This window comes from Pezoporus flaviventris, unplaced genomic scaffold, assembly GCF_033815535.1.
Source record: "Pezoporus flaviventris isolate CSIRO_AGI_PZ_B2104156 unplaced genomic scaffold, CSIRO_AGI_Pfla_v1 ptg000002l, whole genome shotgun sequence".
In the NCBI taxonomy this organism is placed as follows: Eukaryota; Metazoa; Chordata; class Aves; order Psittaciformes; family Psittacidae; genus Pezoporus; species Pezoporus flaviventris.
Window position 1 is genome coordinate 74146854 of NW_026892550.1, and position 22809 is coordinate 74169662.

General features: G+C 42.3%; 1 protein-coding gene across 2 annotated transcripts in view; it reads left to right on the forward strand.

The window, feature by feature from the left end:
* Nucleotides 1–22809, forward strand: part of ANTXR2 (ANTXR cell adhesion molecule 2) — a 109542-nt gene that overhangs the window by 16586 nt on the left and 70147 nt on the right. For both annotated transcript variants that reach the window (XM_061443894.1, XM_061443902.1), the window contains exons 8-10: nucleotides 12430–12490; nucleotides 15031–15126; nucleotides 19296–19365. In XM_061443894.1, the coding sequence (XP_061299878.1) occupies nucleotides 12430–12490; nucleotides 15031–15126; nucleotides 19296–19365 (227 nt within the window). The remainder of the gene's footprint in view (nucleotides 1–12429; nucleotides 12491–15030; nucleotides 15127–19295; nucleotides 19366–22809) is intronic.

The window sequence follows — 22809 nt, forward strand, 5'->3', positions numbered from 1 at the left end:
GAACTGAATAGATGCAGAACTTGAGAGAGTATGTAGTCAGTTTTAAAAAGTTCAGTCTAGAAGTGTTATATCTTTAAGAAGAATTCTACCTGAGAAGGATTAGAAATAGTATTGCTAAGCTCCCTTTGCTTATTCAGTTTGCAGGTGCTCAGTTTTGAATTGTTCATTCTATTTAAACATACTGGACAAACCCCCCCCCCCCCAACACTGATAAAGATGTGCAAGCTGAGCAGTTGCATCACCTAGAGCATTTTAAACTGAAGGTAAATTGTTTCCAAGATGGGGGAGCCCCTCAGGGAAAAACCCTAACCCTTAGCGTAAAGTTGTAGGTTTGGCCAAGAGAAGTTGCAAATTTGTAGATAAGATTGCAACTATCAGAGAATCTTAGTCTCAAACCTTTAGCATAGGTATGGAGAGGCAAGATGCCATAGAACAAGCTACTGATGGTGTGCAGATAGCCCCCCTGCAGCTCTAACTGGGTTGCTGCCTTCAGTGCTGCAGATCTCACTGCAGCAGCAGTGGTCACAACAACTGGAGGAAGAGTGACAGGGTAACTGCAAGGGAAGACATGATGGCAGGAAGGAGCACAGTAATAACACATCAGTAGTTCCTCCCTCAGGCAGAGCTTTTCTCTGACAATGCCTGCACTGAACTGGGTAGCACCCATGGCTGTGTGATACCTTACCCCCCATGATGAGATGTCTCAGTACTTACTCAAGTATCCACCTTCTCTGACCTGGGGAAAAGACACCGCAGTGTTTGCAGGATGTCAGCTCCAATGCTGAAGTGCAGCTACTTAGAACTATCAAATGAGTGTACTTAGAAGCAGCAAAGTTAAACAAAGAATTAAAAGGTTTTAAATTGAAATAGGGGAAGTTCAGGTTAGATACAAGGAAGAAGTTAACTTATGTGAGGGTGGTGAGGCGCTGGCATAGGTTGCCCAAAGAAATGGTGAATGCTCCATCCCTGGCAGTGTTCAAGGCCAGGTTGGACAGAGCCTTGAGCATAAAGAGAGGCTGAGAAAATTTGGGCCGTTCAGCCTGGAGAAGAGAAGCTGCATGGAGACCTCAGAGCAGCCTCCCAGTATCTGAAGGAGGCCTAGAAGGATGCTGGAGAGGGACTCTTCATCAGGGACTGTAGCACAGGACAAGGGGTGATGGGTTTAAAATGAAACAGCGGAAGTTGAAGTTAGATCTAAGGAAGTTCTTTACTGTGAGGGTGATGAGGCACTGACGTAGGTTGCCCAAAGAAGTAAATGCTCCATCCCTGGCAGTTTTCAAGGCCAGGATGGACAGAGCCGTGGGTGACATGGTTTAGTGTGAGGTGTCCCTGCCCATGGCAGGGGGTTGGAGCTGGATGATCTTAAGGTCCTTGCCAACCCAAACCATTCTATGATAAATGCATCCAGGGTTCTTTAAAGAAAATACATTCATAGCATAGCCAGTGGCAGACTTCTGGTAAAGCAGTGTAAGCAGGTAGTGCTGTAAAAATCTTACTGCCTAATTATAAGAATTCTTTCTAGTAAAACTCATGTTGATAGAGGGAAATCTGCTCCGGTTGTAAAGAACAGTCAGGAAATCCTTCTCATATTCAGATTGATTTGTGCAACAGTGAAGGGTATCTACTGAATATCCAGGGGGTTTCTGTGTCAGTTAGATGGTTCCTGTATCAGGCACCATGCATGACAGTGCGTTCCTACCTTTAAGTTATGTGGATGACAACCAGATCATCAGGGACATGTAAAATGTGTGGGGGCAGTGACACACACAGCAGCTCTCAATACCTGACTGGTCACTTCTCATCTCAAATGTGGTGCACGACATTTATACCCTAGTACCTAGCAGACAGAGGGGCCACACAGCTTGTTGATGAGACTGGGTGAAAAGCAGACCTGTACCTGCATGTATTACAGTCTAATAAAGCTCAGCAAGGAGAGGGAATTGACCTGTGTTGGACAGTGAGCTGGTGCCAGAAGAGGGGGAAAAGAACAGAACGTACTGAGTAGTAGTCAGTTATGTTCAGGTAGACAAGAGCTGCCTTCTCTCAAGTGAAGAGGAATTTTAGCCTCAAGGTTTGTAAAACTTACTGCAGGACTTTACAAAAGTGTGTTCCAGCCTTGCTGTCGGTCTGGTGCCTGCTGCATCGGGTAAGCTGTCAGCAGCACTTTTTCAGAAGCAGCAGCACTTCACCCTAGCTTTTGCACTAGGGCGATAAGAGTGAATTATTAAACTCATGAGTCAGTCAACATCTCCAGCTGTTACCTGCTGTAAGCAGCAAGACAGGTCAGCAGAGTTCATAGAGATGGGCTTAACAATGGCAAGTTAGTGCTCCAAGGTTAGACGTTCTGGCAAATGTGCAGTATGTCTAACCAGGAGCGTTTCCTGAGCCTCTTCTAAACTGCTTGTGTGTCAGTGGCCAAGTTGCAAGCAACTTGGTTAATGAGTTGTAACTGGGAACTGTGTTATTTTGAAGTTGTCAACAGGTCTGCCCTGAGCTAGCTCAACTAATGAGAGCTGACTACCTCCCTAGACTACCTTGCTGAGAGTGTGCAGCATCTGCTTCCCCCTTTTTTCTTAAACAGTGTCCCTCGGCTGCAGATTGAGGAAGAGGGTCAGCCAGCTGACTGCACGCTCTTAAGATTTTTCAAGACCAAAATGGGTTTAAACAGTTCATTATCAATTATGCATCAGCTTAATTGGATCATTTCCTGTAGGAAGAAAATATGCTCAGTTTGTGCACTGGGAATCCAGGAAGCAAACTGTTAAACATTTAAGGAGGCTGGGGGAGGAGAAATGCAACAAGTTACCATTAAATGAATTACTCTGTTTAAATCAGTCATCTTCTTTAATCCCCTTGGACGGTCTGATACTCAAGCTGTACTGGGTGCAAGGCTTAGAACGAACGCTGTGCTGTTTTCCGTGTGATTGAGACTGAGTAGGTAGTTTTGGGAATTACTGCATGTAGTTGTTAAAAGGAATCAATGGCCTGGAATAGAATGCTTTCTGCTCTATCCTTCACTGCTGTGCAGCCCTTAATTTGACATTCTCTGACATACTACAAACTATATAATGTTCTCCTGGAGAACAGAGAGCTTGATAAGCCAGCAACATAACTGACATGGTTCGAGTTTGTGTGAGCATGCATTTACTTGGGGATTTGGATTTGACTTGTCAGGTATCCCTGCATGGCTATCAGTTCTGTTACATAAGGGATGCTCCAAAAGTTGCTTAAAAAGAAGCACTCGCAGCTCCAAATGAAATTTAGTGTTACCTTAGTGATAAGTTTCTTCAAGATGGATTTTCCTTACTAGTAAAAAAAAGAAAAAAAATGTATGAAAGAAAAGAAAGAAAAGAAAGAAAGAAAGAGAGAAAGAAAAGAAAGGAAAGAAAGAAAGGAAAGAAAGAAAGAAAGAAAGAAAGAAAAGAAAGAAAGGAAAGAAAGAAAGAAAAGAATGATAAATAGCCTAAACAACTTCTGTTAAGGAAAGTAACTGTCTGGATTCCTATTTACATTACTTGATAAGTAATGGGCTTCAAGTTGTTTTTGGTAATTTGGGGGTAAAGGTTCTCATGCTTTTAAAATACACATCTTTGATGACCCACAGTTTTGTCATCTACATTTGTTTTACTCAGTGACTACAAATGAAGTACTGCTCAGACATTGCATAATTATAATATTCCCACTAATCTGACACTGCACCCAGCTTCTCTCTGATGGTTATTTTATTCGAGACCATATGTCTCAGGGATTCTTTCTTTTCATTTAGCTAGGGGACAGGACAGCAACCTTCTCCCCATCCCCTCCCCCCTTGCTCTTTGTGCAAGGCACTGCTGAGCAGCGTCAGGAAGTAGGCTGGACTTGGCAGTAAGTTGCAGTTAAGAGCACAGATGTTTGGCAGCAGAGGTAGCTATTAACTGCTGTAGTTCCCTTGCTGTAACTTTGCTGGAGAGAATCACTGACATGGTGTTTCCTATGAAAGCACATGTTTCATTGCAAGTTATCTTGGTTTGATTGTCTTCTGTCTAGTGTGAGGTGGTTTGTTGCCTCATTGCTTTCTGCACAGATCAGCACTGGGGGAAAAAAATGGAAAAAGGTAGGGGTTGCTTTCACATGAGACACATGATGTGAGACCAGTCCATATATACAGCATGGAATTTAATTTTGCACATGGATCCCATGGGTTTTGTGTTTTGGGATTTTTGTTGTTTTGTTTTTTTTTTTCATACTTTTCTTTTTCATTAAGTTCAGATCCTAATGAGATGGACCTTGGGATACTATCCAAAAGAATGCAAGATTTCACTTTGGAAATAAGTAGTTCACTTCAGGGAGTTTAAACATTGGTTGCTTCATGGAGAAGCTGGCCTGTCTAGAGCCTAAGGGGTGCTTTTGACTTAAAAATCCTGAGTATGATTAAGGGCACAAAAGTGTAAACGCTGAAAACAAGGGCTCTGCTTAGATTAACTTTCTCCTGTAACCTATGCCAGGTTTAAAGTTTACTCTTATCACAATATAAGGGGGCACAGCTCCCACTCAAATAGAAAAACACAGCTCTTGAATGAGAGAAACCTGTAATAATACTAACATACAGATAGCCACAGTTTTTCACCATCACATACTCACTTTCACATGCTGTAACATTCAGCAAATTCAGTGTGAAAAATACTGATCTATTGACAGTGAGCATTTCATTCTCTAAAACAAAATTAGCAAATGAGTTCATTTTAATTAAACACCTCCTCCTTTACTTGCATTTCCTGTTTACTGTCTCAGCAACAATGTGTGTGTATGAAGTTCTGAGTTACAGAAAAAAACCCAACCAAAAATGAGGAATGCAGCTGCCAGTAGTACTTTGAAATGACTGATAGAAAAATAAAAACACATGGAAACATGGGTTCAGTCCATTCCTAGTTCAGCCAGTTATCACAAAAGAATCATAGAAGCAAAATCATTTCCAGAACTAAACTAACCATCTGTGTGAACTGAGCTTTGATAGGCCCTGCTTGACTTGGGCTGGCCAGACAGGCCACCAGCCCAACCTAGCTCAAAGCTACTAAACAAACAGAACTAGAACGCTATTTTCAGTATTCATTCCTCTGAGGAGTTTCACAACTCCATGCTAGGACAAATCTCAAGAATGTATTAATTTACCAGAGAAGGGACTAACTCAAGAGCATTGTTCCACATCCTCCAACAACTCCACACAACCCCAGCCCAGAAACCCTAAACTCCACTTACAACTTCACAGCAACTGTGGTCCACCTAAATAGATTATACAGGTGTGTGGCATTCCCTGATCAGCACTTACTGGGAGGCAAAAGGTGTAGGCAATCCCAGTCAGTAAAGAACCCAGTAAACTTGAGCATCACACTTGGCAATTGCAACAGGTTTTGTCTATGTGCACAGATCCCACTGAGGCTAGTAATGGTAATATAAAGTGCTGTTATGTGATGAGGGCCCTCTCAGACATTGCTTTGAGTTAGCTGTTGCCTGTGCCATTGTCCCTTCCTGCAGCCCTTTTTTCAGTACATTTTATCAAATGAAGTAGCTGTGTTTGGTGGTAACAATTACAAGATTGTGGGTGACTAACTGCAGCATGGTTGCCAGTATGTCTTGATCGAGGGTGAAAGCGAGGAAGATGCAGCATTTTGTGATGCAGGTTTCATGGTTAACTGAGAGGTCCTTGGCACAGTACATGAGGAGAACCACATTCTCTTCACATGTCGCAATATGAACAGTTTTAATTATGTTTGCAGTTTACCGTAGTTCCTGTCTGCTTTCCTCATGGCTGCATTTTGCTCACTAGATGTTGTGTTTAGAGCATCCCTAGAGAAAAGGATGAACCCCACATTTGGAAGGAAGAGAAGAAAGAAAATGGGATGGAAATCCCCATAGAATTTACTGTTAGACTACCATTTAAGGATTTTATTTTAGTGCTGTTTTGCCATCTTTCTGAATTGAGAAGCGCACATTTTGCAGCGAATGTACACATGAATGGCTGGCAATGTATCAATAGGCCATGCTCCAGGCACAAGCCCCTCTGCACTGAGCAGGAGCTACTACTGCTGTGAATGTAGTTTTGCACACAGACTGTCCAAAAAGTGATTATATTGCGCTGACAGCATGATTTGCACATGTCTTGCCATATGTGGGTATAGCAAGTATTTTGTTTTAAAGGTGAACAGGGAAAGGGAAAGGTTCTGGAAAGAGCAAGTTAGAGGCATTTATTTTCTTACAATACATGCACTTCTGTTCACAGAACCACACGCCTTCCTCTGTAAAGAGCCAAGCTGGCCTGATGTGGGATTGGCAGCAGTTCACTGTTATGCTGGTGTTTTTCCTGGGAATCAAACACCTTACATCCAAATATCATTTTCTAGTGTCACAACAGTAGACTTACAAATTGTGATAGTGGTTCAATAGTGAATTCAGCTGTGCTGACGACCAGTCCCAAATCCTGACCTCAGTGTGCAGTTCCGGGGAGGAACAGATGCCACGTGAGTTATGATTTATAGTGCTGACCGCTGCCAAAACCTTCCTAACTGCATACTGGGGCTAAGCAAAACCAAATGGTGCTGGGAAATAACTTGACACTTAGCGTATTTTGTTAATTGTCGATGTACAGTTGGGTTGCTCCATGGCTTGTTGCTGCTGCATTGTTCTCACCGTTTCTTGGAACATGAAATTCATTAAAGTGCTGGAAGGGAAAGTTATTTCAGCCTGCATGTAATGCTGTACCGCATGTACAGCTCTGTTCCACAGTATGTTCTGAGTGCATGGTAGTCAAAATACTTACAAAGCTGCAGTGCTGCTTTACTGTTTCTAGTCCAAGAACCTTTAAGAGGCAGTAGCCAAGGTGAAAAGTGAGTCCACGCAGAGCTGGGCCCAGTGTGTGACAGTTTTAAGAGGTACTGGAAGATGCAGAAGCCATATGTTTTCAATGGGAAGAAATGTTTGCATAAAGCAGGGGCAACATTTATGACAAGGCAAAATTTATAAACAGAGGTGGAGCTTGCAAAGCCTGTAAGCACTAGTGTGCCTTGTATCATCTTGTGGTTTGGCTGCCTTTTTGCTGTTTATTGCAGGGACATCTGCCTTTTCTATGCTAGTGTAATTATTTGTGTAGGTGTATTGTTTCTGAAGCTTAAATCTGACAAAACATGATCCTGTTTTTCAGTTCAGACACATACAGGTCAGAAACCGACAGCATTTCTGTAAAACATCTCTAATAGAATTAAATGTTTTATTAATGACAAAAATGCTAAACCACTTCTTTAGGAAGGGTAGTCAGGCACTGCAGCTCAAGTCAGTGAGTCTACAGCAAGGGAGAATTTGGTTTTGAGTGCCCATGTCTCAGATGCCTTTATTCTGGTAACTTCTGTTTTCAGAAGTATTCCTGAGTGAATAACTTGCATTACTGAGAAGTGCTATGGAAATTGTACAGTATCCATTTGTTTAATAGCTGTAAGATGTGATTTCACCAAAAGCCTTAGAGGCTTCTCTGTCTTCCAGCAGTCCTCAGGAGCTGTGCTGAGCAGTGTGTTCAGCACAGAACATAAGCTGCCTTCGTGTGCTTGTTACTGAGGTAGCTGTTGTAATAACTGTGGAAAACAGCATGACGTTTTTAATCTTAGCTGCTCGGCTGGTGCTACTGCAATATGGCAGTGAAGTAACAAATCCTGTATATGGAGGAGCTACAGAAAAGGGTTTCCTCAGCAGTCTGTTGTTTTGTTGTTTGCTGTTAAACAAGAGGAAGTTTGGGACCTGAATTTCATGTCTCTTTTTTTTTGTTTTTTTTGAGTACAAGAGACTACCTTGAAGAGCAGAACTCTATTTCCTTCTCTTTCCAGCAGCCCCACATAGAATCACAGAATGGTTTGGGTTGGAAAGGACCTTAAGATCACCTAGTTCCAACCCCCAAACGTGTTTCCTAATGTGTTAAACTGACAAGCTTACAGCTGTGTTCATTATGGTTGGACTTGATCTTAAAGGTCTTTTCCAACCTAGTTGATTCTGTGATGTGACCCTCTCCACTTTGATTAGCCTCTGTGTGTAGAACTGGTGTTCTGCACAGCACAGTTCAGTCTCACACTTTGAGGAACTACTCAGAAGATCCGTGTTGTGGTTTAAGCCCCGCTGGTAACTCAGAACCACACAGCTGCTCGCTCACTCCCCCACCTTCTTCCTCCCACTACTCCCAGAGGGATGGGGAGGAGAATTGAAAGAATGTAACTCCCATGGGTTGAGATAAGAACAGTCCAGTAACGAAGGTATAACACAAAACCACTACTGCTGCCACCCATAATAATAATAAGGGAAATAACAAGTGAAGAGAATACAGCTGCTCACCACCCGCTGACTGATACCCAGCCTGACCTGAGCAGCGATGTAGCCCTTCTGGGTAACTGCCCCCAGTTTATGTACTGGGCATGATGTGCTGTGGTATGGAATACCCCTTTGGCTAGTTTGGGTCAGGTGTCTTGTCTCTGCTTCCTCCCGGCTTCTTGTGCCCCTCTCCCTGGCAGAGCATGAGACTCAGTCCTTGGTCAGAGTAAACATTACTTAGCAACAACTAAAAACATTGGTGTTACCAACGTTGTTCCCAGGCTGAAAGTCAAAAACACAGCACTGCACCAGCTACAAAGAAGGAGAAAAATGACTGCTACTGGTGAAAGCAGGACAGTTCTCCACACTTCTTCATTTCTGAAGCTGTAAGAAAACTGAGCACAGGCTAACTGGTTTCAATTCTGTTTTGTACTTGGGTTTTTGGGGAAATGTTTCTTTCTGGGATGGCTAGTGGTTGAGGCTAGAAGAAAAGTCTTTGCGAGCCTGGGAGAGGAGAGCCGTGTATTTGGTGTGGAGCTCTGGTAACAAAATGGATGACATGAACTCTCAGTGCATACTGTTAAACTAAGTGTCTTGGTTTAAGCCCAACTGGTAACTCAGAGCCGCACAGCCGCTTGCTCTCTCTCCCCCACCCCAACTTCTGGAGGACTGGGGAGAAGAATTGAAAGAATGCAAATCCGATGGGTTAAGAACAGTCCAATAACTAAAGTATAATACAAAACTACTACTACTACCACTAATAATTATCATGATAAGGAAAATAACAAGGGGAGAGAATATAAAAATAAGAGGGGAAAGGAAAAAAAAACAATAAACAGAAGTGATGCACAATATCATTGCTCACCACCCGATGACTGATACCCAGCGTGACCTGAGCAGCGATCCAGGCGTTCTGGGTGACTCCCTCCAGTTTACATACTGGGCATGATGTGCTGTGGTATGGAATACCCCTTTGGCTAGTTTGGGTCAGGTGTCCTGTCTCTGCTTCCTCCCGGCTTCTTGTGCCCCTCCTCACTGGCAGAGCATGAGAGACTGAAAAGTCCTGAATTGGGGCAAGCATTACTTAGCAACAACTAAAACACTGGTATGTTACCAGCATTGTTCTCAGAGTAAAGTAAAAAATGCAGCTCTGCACCAGCTACTAAGAAGGAGAAAAATGGCTGCTATCACTGAGCCCAGGGCACTAAGGCAATTTATAGCCTTATTTAAATCTATTTTCTGTCAGCAGACCTGTTTAACTAGCCTATCCAAGGATGGTCTTACATAGTGATCATTCCAACTTGCCTTGTGGGCAGCAGGTTTCTAAATAACGAATTTGCATTTGATTATCCTGAAATGGGAAAGAAAGAGTGTCATACAGTTTTTCATAGAGTTGATTTTGATCTTGCTGACTCTTCAGCCCAAGTTTCCACAGCAAAATAAAGTTTTTAAAAGGAGTGGGAGGGGCTGGTGTGGAGGAGGGAGGTGAAGTTATATACATGTTTTGGTTTCTATGTTGCCATTGTTAAATGTGCTTCTGTCACACAACTGGAGCTCCCTTAAAAGCTGTTACTGTTGGGATGGGTCAGATCCCCCATCTTGGGCTGCAGAAGTGGCAAGGGTACTAGATTTCAGCTGTGCATACATACTGTGTATGAGCCCTGGGCTTACCCCTTTAACTTTGTGGTGAAACACCAGCATCTTGAAAAGGAGAACTTGGATAACTTACATGCAACTTGGAAAATCCTTCATGAGCTGTTGCTAAAAGGTGATTTCAGTGTGGTACTAGAAGGGGTGAAACAGGAACAGCCCTGATCTAGAGATGAGGGCTTACTTAATAATGAAGATGGGTCATGAGGCAACATGGCTAAGATGCTTTCACTTCATTCCTAAAGGGAAGAGATTAGCTTTTTATTGGAATGCAGTGTGCTAGCTTGGAAGAAACAGCTTGCATGGAAAGAGTGAGAAAAAAAAAGAAGATTAAAACAGATAGATAGAAAAAAGTGAGAGCCAGAGCAGGAAAAGAAGAAAGACTCCAAGTTTCTATATATCATTTCAAGATGCAAAAATATGTTCTCCTCTCCCACCTGTGACAGGACAAGTGGTGATTGCTTGGAAAATATTTTCACGTTTGGCATTATGAAAGCTAAATACAAGTTACCATATTGTTGTGAGCCAAATCATTAAGAGTGGTGGCATGTGGTACAGTTAATGGGTTTTGACCCTTTGCACCAATGCTCTGATTTCAAAATCAGAAAAAAATAATCAGTAAATCAGTATTTTATTTTGCACATAATAGTCCTCCTCCCCCTCCCAACCTCTGCCCCAAACTGCATAACATTTCCTCTCTCTACACTGAGCTAAGAATCAAAAAGCTAAGTCCCTTTTAGGAATTGCGATGAGAGCCTCAGCTAATATAAACCGGCCAACTTGGACCTACATTCTTTCCAAAGTTCTCTCTCGCTGTGTCTCATCCAGATGTGTGTGCCTGCAAGGGCTCTCTTTTAAAATACTCCTTAATGTTTATAAATGGGGTTTTAAGGGCTAAAAAAGATGATTTGTGCACAACAGTTTGTGGGGAAACAGGTGATATGGGGAGTGATAAATGAGGCAGGCTATTCTTTTCCTTGGAGCTTGGCATGCTTTTTGTCAGCATAATGACAAATATATTGTTTCTGCTGGGCCTGGATTTCTAGCAGGCCTAGATTGCTGTGGGGCAACAGAAATCACTAGCAGTGATAAATAGACAAAATAAACAAGAGAGATGTACTTAAAGCAGAGAATGAGGAGTTAAGAGTAAGACAGAGTTACATTTACTGACATTCAGCCAGCTCATGAGCAGGCAAAATTCTGGCAAATGGAAATAGAGAGGGGATGAAAACAGGACTTTCCACTATGCACCTGATTGCAAGGGCCTGAATTGATTCCATGCAGTAGTATATATGAATGTCTCCTAAGACCTTTTGAGTTATTACAGGGAAAGCTATCTAGACATCACAAAAGTTTTCTGAGAGAAAAACTTAAAACCATTGGGGAAAAAATAAAATAAAATCACACATTACCATGGAAAGGTAGAAGGAAGTTGTGGATTGTTTATATGTCTAATCCTGAAAATTTAAAGAAACTCATTCCCCTTGAGTTAGCAGAAATCCCATTACCTGCTTAGAGAGGGGGATTAACATTTCTGTCATAGGTGTCACATCTTCCTCCTGGACAACAGTAATAAGCAAGAGACGGGCCCTGCTGTGGGACTGAGATCCTGGCAGTGATCTCACCATTACAATCCAGCAGCAGTTGTAGACAGACAAGCTTTGAATGGAAACTGAAGTGGTCTGCAACACCTGGTTGCTATTCATGCCTCTGCTTGACCATGGATAATGTGATCGCTCTGTTTGTAAACAGTAAAATGTGACTTGGCTGAAACTAAGGGTAGCATCTGAGACCTCCAGAAGTACAAATCTGTCAAAGGTGCTAGTACCTCCTTTCTCTTGCATTCCATCCTTTGTATTTCCAAGTCACCTGTAAGAGTGTTGTTTTATCCCAGCCTTTAGGAATCATATTCCTTGACTGATTGGAGAATCAAAGCAGGCTGGTACGGCAGTGAAAAAACCCCCGTCCTACAGACGGCAGCACGTCAAGAGCACTCTGCATTCTTGCTGTGCTTTACAGAGGGCATGATGCCAGTACTTGGAATAATGTGCACTTGGCTTGACATGCAGATTGTTGGAAGACTGCTTTTGACCGGATTAACTTTTGGATCAGGCTCTTTGTGACTAATTTTTGGCTTGAACTTTAGGATTGGGGTTCCTGGAAAATTAGGTTAGGGATCTGAACAGAAATTTAAACACAAATATCAGACATCATTGTTTACAAGACTGCCGTCGATTTAATGAACTGTCCAAATCTTCTGAACTCCTAGGAGACTTGACTGTGCATGTCTGCAGAAGTTCTGCATGGTCAAGGCAATACCCTGCAAAACGAGACTTAGGCTTATCAAACCTGTGGCTATGCACATCTTTCTTCTAGGAACAAGTGTTTGGTTAAATCATATTTCTCACTGAAATAGCACACAGACCTATCTGTGACTTGTTTCCTCCTTTATAATAGGTTTTGAAGCAGTCATGCACTGAGATTTTATATTTGGAGCCATCCAGTGTCTGTGTAGGAGGTGAGTTTCTATAATGTTAAAATAATATTTGATTATTATAGCATGGATTTCCTGAGGTACCTAAAAGAAAACCTTACAGGTCTCTAGAATAAAACATCCGTATTTGAAAAACCCTCAAGGAGTTAAAGAAAGATCAGATCCTTCCCTGTTGCCTCATTTTTGTCCTAAAAGAGGTGTCTTCCAGGGCCTCCTCTCATAGCTTAGGTAATATATGTGGAAGTTTTGTCCACGGGACCTGATGAAATCCATCCGTGGGTCCTGAAGGAGCTGGTGAATGAAGTTGCTAAGCCACTGTCCATCATATTTGAAAAATCATGGCAGTCAGGTGAAGTTCCCGATGACTGGAAAAAGAGAAATATAACCCCCATTTTCAAGAAGGGGAAAATGGATGATCCAGGGAATTACAGGCCAGTCAGTCTCACCTCTGTGCCTGGCAAAATCTTGGAGCAGATTCTCCTGGAAGGCATGCTAAGGCACATGAAAATCAACAAGGTGATTTGTGACAGCCAGCATGGCTTCACTAAGGGGAAATCCTGCCTGACCAATTTGGTGGCCTTCTGTGATGGGGCTACAGAACTGATGGACAGGGGTAGAGCAGTTTATGTCATCTACCTGGACTTGTGCAAAGCATTCGACTCTGAACCACACGACATCCTTGTCTCTAAATTGGAGAGACATCAATTTGATGGGTGGACCACTCGGTGGATAAAGAACTAGTTGGACCAGTCTGGTTCAACATCTTTGTCAGTGACATAGACAGTGGGATTGAGTGCACCTTCAGCAAGTTTGCTGATGACACCAAGCTGTGTGGTTCAGTTGATAATGCTGGAGGGAAGGAATGCCATCCAGAGGGACCTTGACACGCTTGTGAGGTGGGCTGATGCCAGCCTTATGAAGTTTAACCATGCCAAGTGCAAGGTCCTACACCTGGGTCAGAGCAATCCCAGGCACAGCTACTGGCGGGGCAGAAAAGGGATTCAGAGCAACCCTGCGGAGAAGGACTTGGGGGTGTTGGTCGATGAGAAACTTAACATGAGCTGGCAGTGGGTGCTCCCAGCCCAGAAAGCCAACTGTATCCTGGGCTGCATCAAAAGGAGTATGACCAGCAGGTCGAAGGAAGTGATCCTGCTCTTCTGCTCTGCTCTTGTGAGACCTCACTTGGAGTATTGTGTGCAGTTCTGGTGTCCTCAACATAAAAAGGACATGGAACTGTTGGAACAAGTCCAGAGAAGGGCCACGAGGATGATCAGGGGACTGGAGCACCTCCCGTCTGAAGATCGGCTGAGAAAGTTGGGGCTGTTCAGCCTGGAGAAGAGAAGGCTGCGTGGAGACCTCATAGCAGCCTTCCAGTATCTGAAGGGGGCTTGTAAGGATGCTGGGGAGGGACTCTTCACTAGGGACTTTAGTGATAGAACAAGGAGTAACGGGTTCAAAATTAAACAGGGGAAGTTTAGATTGTATATAAAGAAGAAGTTCTTTCCTGTTAGGGTGGTGAGGCACTGGAATGGGTTGCCCAGGGAAGTTGTGAATGCTCCATCCCTGGCGGTGTTCAAGGCCAGGTTGGACAAAGCCTTGGGTGACATGGTCTAGTAGTGTGAGGCATCCCTGCCTACGGCAGGCGGGTTGGAACTAGATGATCTAAAGGTCCTTTCCAACCCTAACTATTCTATGATTCTATGTTTCTAAGTTGAGAGGCATTTAACTGGCCCTCTACCCTTAGTCGTGCCCTCATATTCAAAACTATGGAACTTATTCTGTGACACTTGCATACTATCATGGTTTTAAGTTTGAGAATCCTGTTAACATATATGTTCATATAAATACATGACAATATTTCTAAGTGGCCTGATCCTAAGTCTGTGGAGTTTAAGCGGTAAAGCATTTAACTGCATTTTTGTGCAGCGAGGGGAAATACATTTATTAAGTAGAAGAGTTGCACAAAATTTTAAGGGCTGGTCTGCTTTATGGGTTTCACAATCTACAGATAAGTTGAGACCAATCCAAATCAGGGAGTTGCAAAACCTCCGTATTTTAATGTTTCTCTAACAACATGGATTGTTTCAATGAAACTCGTGGCCTTGATAAACCAACCATTTTCACTCCTCCTCTGCACAACTCACAAATAGCATGGCCCTTCCACAGCCTCCAGAGAAATAGCACTAAGGAGAAGTGTTTTCTTCATCTGGCACTTGAAGTCGGCCTGAGCCAGGTCTGGGGAGTCATCTAGTTATGAGACCCAGATTTCTCATTTATCACTGAAAGATTGTTTCTTACTGTGCAACTGAGCCCCAGATCCTGTTCACAGTCAGAATTAACCTCCATTTCAGTAGGGCTGCCTCAATGATTAAGATCTGGGAATAAATCTTAAGTTTTCCTATAGTGACCTAACTGATGAATGCAGTACCAAGGGCCACTTACAGAAAAGAGACCTGAGTAAGTTTTAAGCATTACTGTGTTTATTGCAAGCTGTATTGAAATTCTTGCCTAACTTACTGCAGTGCACTAAATTAGTGATTTTGGGTTTTTGCTTTTCTCTCCAGAGGAATTTCAGGTTGTTCTTAGAGGAAGTGGCTTAACTCTTGGAGGCAAAACTGATGGCATTAGTTGTACCTATCAAGTGAATGGAACTACAATTTGTAAGTATTCATGTTTGATATTATCTGCCTTGTTATTTCCCAGTATGTGATTTATTTTGTTTCTCATTACCTCATTTAATTAAAATCCAAAGAGAAAAATATCAAAGTGGAGGAAAACAGGAAAGGCTCTGAGGATTAGTAAAAGGATGCAAGTTATTTCACATCTTGCCTAGTGGCTTGAATTTGCTACTGCTTGCCATAAGCTGTAAACTGTGCCTGGTGTTTGGCAGCCCAGCTGACCATGTGAATTAACCTGGTGATAACTGTCTGGCTTCTGATGTTCAAGTAAGCAGGTATTTGCTGAAGGAAAAAAAATGACCACAGAGTATATCAGCTGAGTGCCCCTTCTTGTAAGAAGGCCCAAGCCAAGACGCAGGCTCTTATCATGATTCCAGAAGGCACTGTTTTGTTACGTTCACCTGCCTTGTTGTCCTGGAGCATCTCTGCCTGCTCTCTCTGGTGTACCAGAGGTATAGCCATTGTGCTGTTTGGTTCAGGGGCTTGGCAGGGTGTGAATGCCCCTCTGTGACATGGAGTTAGTCCTCTTCCTGGAGCTCCTGCAGCAGCACTGAATAAGGCCAAGTCAGAACAGTTGGTACTATTTTGTCCATATCTCACTGGGGAACTTCTACTGAATGGAGTGCTGTAGAAGGTAGAAAAGCTCTAAAAGTAATTGAGAAGTAGAGTGCAGACTATTTTCTTCTTGATCTCTGGTTAAGTAAGTATGCTCATGGGGAATGTAACTTTCAGCAAAAGATTCTGGACTTGGTCTTGTCTTGCTCAGTGCATTAACTTGCCCCAGGGCAGATGAAAAGTCATGCTGGAATTTGGGTTAGTGTCCTTGCACTGCTCTGTTCCCTGAACTGACACAAGGTAGGTGATGGTGAACAAAAAGCCATTAATAGAAACCTCTGCCGTTTTTTTATACTAAGGAATTAAATTGAATGGCTAATATAAGTACATTGTCTTTCTTGCTCTAAGTAGTGTCCTTTAGAAGCAAGCCAGACTAGAAAGAAAAAGTCCAACTCATTTTTTCTCTCCCTGCTAGCTGATTTTTATATTTGTCTTAAATTCCTCCCCAGTAGCACATGTGTTTTCCAGTACATTTTCTTCCTCACTTTGGATATCATATATATTTGAACAGACTGCCAATCTCTCCTGCCTGTTAAACATCTAAAATAATTTTGAAGAACAGTAATTCTGGATAAAGGCAACCTGTGTAAAGAACTGCTTGTTTCAATTTCCCTTTAGATGCAATTGTCACCTTCATTTTCCTATGTTAAACTGTAGCTTGCTTACTTTAACTTGTTGCATCAATTAGATTCAAAAAGAGCTACAGTTGCAGCGGGGCAAAATGACTGATGCAGTGATGTATTTATCATCACTCTGGACCTTGCTTACTTGGAGAAGTGGGGAAACAGTCTTAGTTTCAGATGACTAGAAGTCATCTCACACTATCTAGGTTAAACAGCTGAGACATCAGATATCTGACCTGAAGATAATTCAAACTGAAATTTCAACTGAAGTGGCTGGTTTGCAAGTCCTCAGGACTCCTTAGTTCTATTCCTGCTTTGCTCCTGACTTGTTGGTTACCGTGAGCAGTCACTTCTCTACACCCCAGTCTGTCTATTTGGGAAATAAAAGTAATAGCACATATGTTCTTTACATGAGTGTTTTGAGGCTTGCATCAACAAAGTTATATTTGTAGTGGCCTCTGTACCATTCAGGATCTTCTGATGGGGTGCTTTAAGGTACTGCTGGAGATAAGGACCTGTAGAACACAGCTTAAGGAGGGGTTTTGCCATCTTCCATAAGGATCACAAATGTAAACTTCCTCTGTCCTGCTGGTGGGTGCTATTACCAAACTACAAGTATTACCATTATTTAATAATAGTGCTAGCAGCATATACCAAATAGGCTTTCAGTACTTAAAGATTGGTAGGTTGCAGTGCTGTCTGACTTCAGACAGCTGTGCTGCCGAGGAACCCTAGGAAACTGGGATTCTGATGTGCTCCGTGCTACAAGCAAGGGACTCATTGTGGAGAGTGTCTGGAGGAAGCTGTCAAGGATGGGCTGAAATCCAGAGCACAGGCTGTAAGACAGGGAAGTTCACTTGGTTACACCTGCAGGAAAGGAAGAATGGCCAAAGTAATTGTGAAATGTGGGCTGCTGCAGGGCTGAAAATAGTAAGTTGGGCTGTCCCAGTCCACTGAAAACAAGAGGCAACATGCTTCACATTCTGCCACAGATCTATTGTGAAGTATTAGGAGAGTGGCTCTCACTGTGAACATTTCTCAGGCATGGAGCAGGCTACCTAGGCAGCCTTTCACCAGCTTAGATGAGTGTTACTGAAGAATGTCTGGGGCATGCTGCCTTCTTTAAATGACCTTTTAAAATGTTTTCTCATTTATATTTCTAATTTCTCTGACTTTTAAGTCTCTTATAGTTGTACTGCACATGTACATCTGTTTTGCCATCGCAGAAATAACAATTATTGGACAGGATGAAGCCCCAAGTACTTGCTAGCATCTGATGGGAGATTTTCCAACCAGATCTCTGTGCTGCCTTTTTTTGCCCCCCTTGGCTTCAGGAAAGGGTGCTCTAGAGCACACGAAGGGAGGGGAATAGCACACTGATGTATTTGTGTGCATGTTGCAGCATGAAAACACAATCTGTTGTATGGGATCTTGCCAGAGACCTGCTACCACCCACCCAGGTTCTCATCGTCGGCAGTGGACAACAGCAAATGTTTAGGGAGTAGTAGAGGAAGGAAACAGTGAAGTGTGATCCTTCCCCTTATAGGTAAGCTTGTTCTGTACAGCTTTGGGCTGGGCTCCTAGCACTTTTGTCTCAGAGCAAGGCTAGAAGAGAGCAGTGGAGCTGGGATGGATGGACAAAAAGGTAAGAAGGGCCATTTGAGCAGTAGCAGGAGGAAGGAGATAGTCCCAAGGAAAGGAAAATTGTTCATGTGTCATTGCATTCTCCTCTACAAAATGCTGGCAGTCTCTCAGAAGAGCCCTCACTATATAAGGGCATAACAGAGGGTATTGCATGAGAATGTACTTTCATGTCAGAGTTCCCCTGACTGATAGCTATGGGGCCAGCCTCAGAGCAAACCCCTATTTTGTCAGTTCTTCTGGTTTTAAAAGATGCATTTGGCGTGTTTCTCTTTTTGCATTTATAAGGAACCATTACCAAATGCTGGAAAGGAAACCTGCCAAATGTAGCTGTGGGATAGAAAAATAATCTAGGAAACATACCATTAAGACAAAAACATATGGCAATGTGCTAATCCCTCTTCCCCACCTCACAACTAGCCCCAAATCTAGGCCAAGCAGTCAGTGCACAATATTGCACGTAAGAAAAGCTCATTTATGCTAGCAGCTCCTCCTTCAGCTGCCCCTACATACACCCCTTGTCTGTCTGCCCATTCCCTAAATGCAGGACAGTCATCTCCATATTTATCTGCTCTCACCCCTTAATCAGGAAATAGTCCATGCTTGCAGGGGCAGCTCTAGTATAGAAATTCACAGTCCTGCCATGGGGAAGTTTGGGGGGATGGTTCTGCACACAGGAGCAGGTTTTTTCCCAGCTTATCAAACGCATGAGGTAAAAGAGCTCCCCCCTCTCCTCTTCACAACTGCAGAAAGGGTGTGCTCTGCTGGGCACAGGGTTCCACTAATAAATGCTGTCTAGTTTAAGAGGCTCTACAAGCAGCTAGAGACTCAAATCATGAAGAACACTGGCAAAATAGACATTCCAATCACAATAAAACAGTCCTTGAATATAGTGTGCAGCGTTGGAGCTAACTGGAAGCAAACTGGCATCCTCCAAATATTAGGAATCCTCTTCCAAAAACCCTGGTGATTCTAGGAAATGGTCTCTAGGAAGAGCATGAGCTGACTTGAGTAAATCAAGTAAGCAGCATAACATGGTTCACACTCACAGCTAAAGCCAACTCTGGGTTTCTGTTTTCAAGGTTCAGCTACAGAAAAGCAGCAGCTTTATTCCCTGACTTGGCCCTGCTTGCTTGCAAGCTCCAGTCATTTCCAAACCAGTACTGAGAAGGGAAGAGTCTTTACAGCATATGCACACATCAGCTTCTCATTGAAGCAGCACGGTGTATTAAGCTCATGTGATTGTTGATGGATTTTTTTTTTTTTTTTCAGATGAAAGACCAAAAACCGTGGAATCTGATTTTTTGCTCTGCCCTGCACCAATCCTGTACAAAAGTGGGCAGTAAGTACTTGAATCAAATGTTACCCTCTGTTTTGCTAGAATTAGAGCCATTATTGCTGATGTTAATTGTGGGGGGGTTTGGCTGAATGCAGCCTTTCATTGGGTTTATGTGAGGTGGTTTGTTGTTGCATTTGTTTTTCCCTGATTCTTGTGTTATTTCCTTGGTGTATTTACTAGCTTTGGAGTGGGCTTTAAATAGTCATCTGTGACCAAACTGATTTCGACAGTGTCTTAAAAATGAATATTCAGCCAGTTTATTAAACACTGAAAAGGTCTGGCTTGTCATAAGTTTTATGCAGATTAGCTGTTTTAACAGAGTAGAATATACAGTCTTCTGGATAATCTTTAGGCTCATTGTTAAATAGATTACATTATCACTGACACTTACAAGCTATTATTAAAATTACATGTCAAGATGTGTACCACTGCTCAACATGTAATGAGAACATGAGGCGCTGACATAAAGTTCTGACAGCACTGTGGCTAAATTGCAGCTCTAGTCTCACTGGCCATGGCTGCGCATTACTTCTGGCCCATTGAGAACTAATCCTTCCTTCCTCTTCTCAAATTCAGACATGCCCTGGGCTTTTAAGATCACTTCAACTTCATGATTCCAATTTGTGAAATCAGAAAAGCTAATGAGAAAATTCCATGTTAGATCCTGGCCCTGTAGCAGGGCAAAGGCTTTTGGGCTGTTGACTTTCTCTTAGTTTTGCAACTAGCTCTTCTCAGAGTTATTTGGGATGAGCTTAATACTATTCCAGTAGGAAGCGTAGCGAAAACACACACAGAGAAGACATACATGGAAAGCAGAGGAAGGGCATGAGCTTTTCACACTTAAGTTTTTCCTGATACTCAAGATGCCTTTTACATAGCTACGCAAAATGTCCATCTTGTCTTATGTACAGGAGGACTTTGTTAGACCTGTGTGCCTTTGTATTAAGCAGTGCAGTGGCACTGTTTTTGGTTGAGTTAAGCTGTATGTGGTTGTCTGGCAAGGGCACAAGAGAGCTGTAACAAACTGGTGACTTAGCTGAAACACATCAGCACTATGTGCAGCTCTAACAGAACTCAGATTTTGTCATCAGAACCATGTAAATCAGTCAGGTTAAGAACCCCTCCTCAGTGACCTGACCTTGCAACTGAGGAACAGGAGGCAAATTAGGCCCCCAGTATTAAGCACCCCAGAAACTGTAAATGGTTTTCCACACACTTTTAATTTGAGGGTATGTAAACAGCCTATCCTGACAAATGAATATGAAACACATGGAATATTTGTATCGATGGAAGTTACATGTTTATACAGATGCAATACTTATGTAATGGAAATTACTTGAACATGCTGCATTTTTCTTACTCTGTGAAGAGCTTGTTTGGCCTGTGAGGCATTACTGAAATAGACTATTCACCATATTGCAATTGCACTGTAGATGAAACATGTGTCTTCTCAGCAGTGTTTGTGAGGAAGGATGCATAAACAATACACATCAAGTTGTACAGGTTCACAGGAAAAAAAAACCCTCACATCTCTTCAGGAGTTAGTATGTGAAATTTACTTCCATTACCTGATACTGAAGTAGCTCTGGCTTTGGCCTAGAGATAAACAGTTTGCTGTGCAGGAGACTGACAGCTATGAGAGATACTTACTTACTTGAACTCCTGACTTTCCATTGGCACAGCTCAGACTATTGCTGGATAACTCCCAGTAATACCTCATGTAGTGGAGCTAATATTAGTCACTAATGTAGGAACAGCTAGTCTGTTCTTTTTCTAGTGCTCTTTTTAGTGGAATTAAGAACAACACAACCGAAGTTGTTAGCTTTGTGACTTCTAAGCCTGCAGCTTAGTTTCTGGTAAAGACTCCTTTAACAGGTTTCATTCTGTTTTTCTAATTGGAGATACTTCTTGTTGACTGATCAATTTGTAGTTTACACATACAGAACAAAAACCCATGCAGAATAGGTAAAATGCCCAAGATGCTGGTTTGGTAAACCCGTGGTCTTCTGCACATAGTTCATTGTGTATTTCTACTTATTTTTCAGCTGCTGGCTGTGTTTAGTTCAGAGCTTGTAAAATGACAGATGTAGATTTAACCAAGCGTTCTTTTCAAAACCCACTTTTTCACAGTACCATGTAGCAGATGCATGGGGTATCCTCAGGTTGTGTGACACCGTAACTATGCTGCTGGTGCCATTTTGGATACTTTCTTATCGAGCCACTTCTGAAGTGCAAAATTACATGGGCTTCTTACAAACCCAGCCCTCTTTAAAAGACCCCTAATCAAGCTAACAGATGAGAATTACTTGGGACTCTTACATGAACAACCTGTGCATTATAAAAAGTGTCAGAAAGTACTGAAATACTTTATAAATACAAGTACCAGGTACACTGCAGAAGGAGCATGAGGAGACAAACGCAAGTTGAATTGCTTTGCTTCATGTACTTTGAGAGATCTCTTATGTATTGTGAGAGGAGGTGGGATGTTACAGCTAAGCTGGTTTAGTAATAAGGACTCAGATTCTACTGCATTGACCATTTGAAAGCCACATTTTTAGAGTCTTGAAGAATATTTGAGAAAATCAGTTCCCCTTTTTAGGGCAGGCTTGAATTTGCTGTCCTGACACAGCACAAAGGAATCAAACTGAATCAGTTTTCTTTGACCTCTTCATTACTTTTGATGTTTCTTGGGTTAGTGTATTTGGGAAAGAAAATGAAGCCCTTGTCTCTTTGGAGAAGCAGTACAGGAAAACAGGTCTATTTCTAGAAGTCTGCATTCTTGTGCTACTTCCCTTTTGTTTTCTTCATTTTGCTCTTAAGTTCCTTGAGTAGACTTTCCAAAAATAGTTCTGTAGGCTTGACTTCACAAACAGATGGCTTGTGTTCCTCCAAGCCAGTGGTAAAAACCCCTCTGCCTTCAGTGGAGAGGCTGTCAGAACAATATGCATTTCCTTACTGAACATTTACAAATTGTGTTTTATTTGATGAGTGGATGACAATAATAAAAGTTTAAACTAGCACAGCAGTGTGCTATTCTACTGAAATATTTGTGGTTGATATTTACATGTCTACTACTACCTACCTCAGTTTGTTTGATCATTACTTTCTCCTTGTATTATCACAGTAAAATTTTGGATTTGCTGGTGCCTACCGAAAAAAACCAATCTGATCTTGTGCAGATGCTCATCTAAACAAAGCAAGAAAGTTTAGGTCTAAGCAAGGTGGGGAATTGTTAAAAGTGCAACAGGCAAAGAATTAACATTGTTCTTAAAATGGTTCAGAGAACTAGAGAGGTTTATTTTTTAATGCAACTACAGTGTCCACCTTCACCTTCCACCTCCACTTGAATTCCAGACAGTGTTTGCTCCAAGATTAGCTCATAAACTGAAGTGAGCCTTTCCACCTCAGTCTAACAAGGTATACAAGCTTCTCAACATGAAACACATT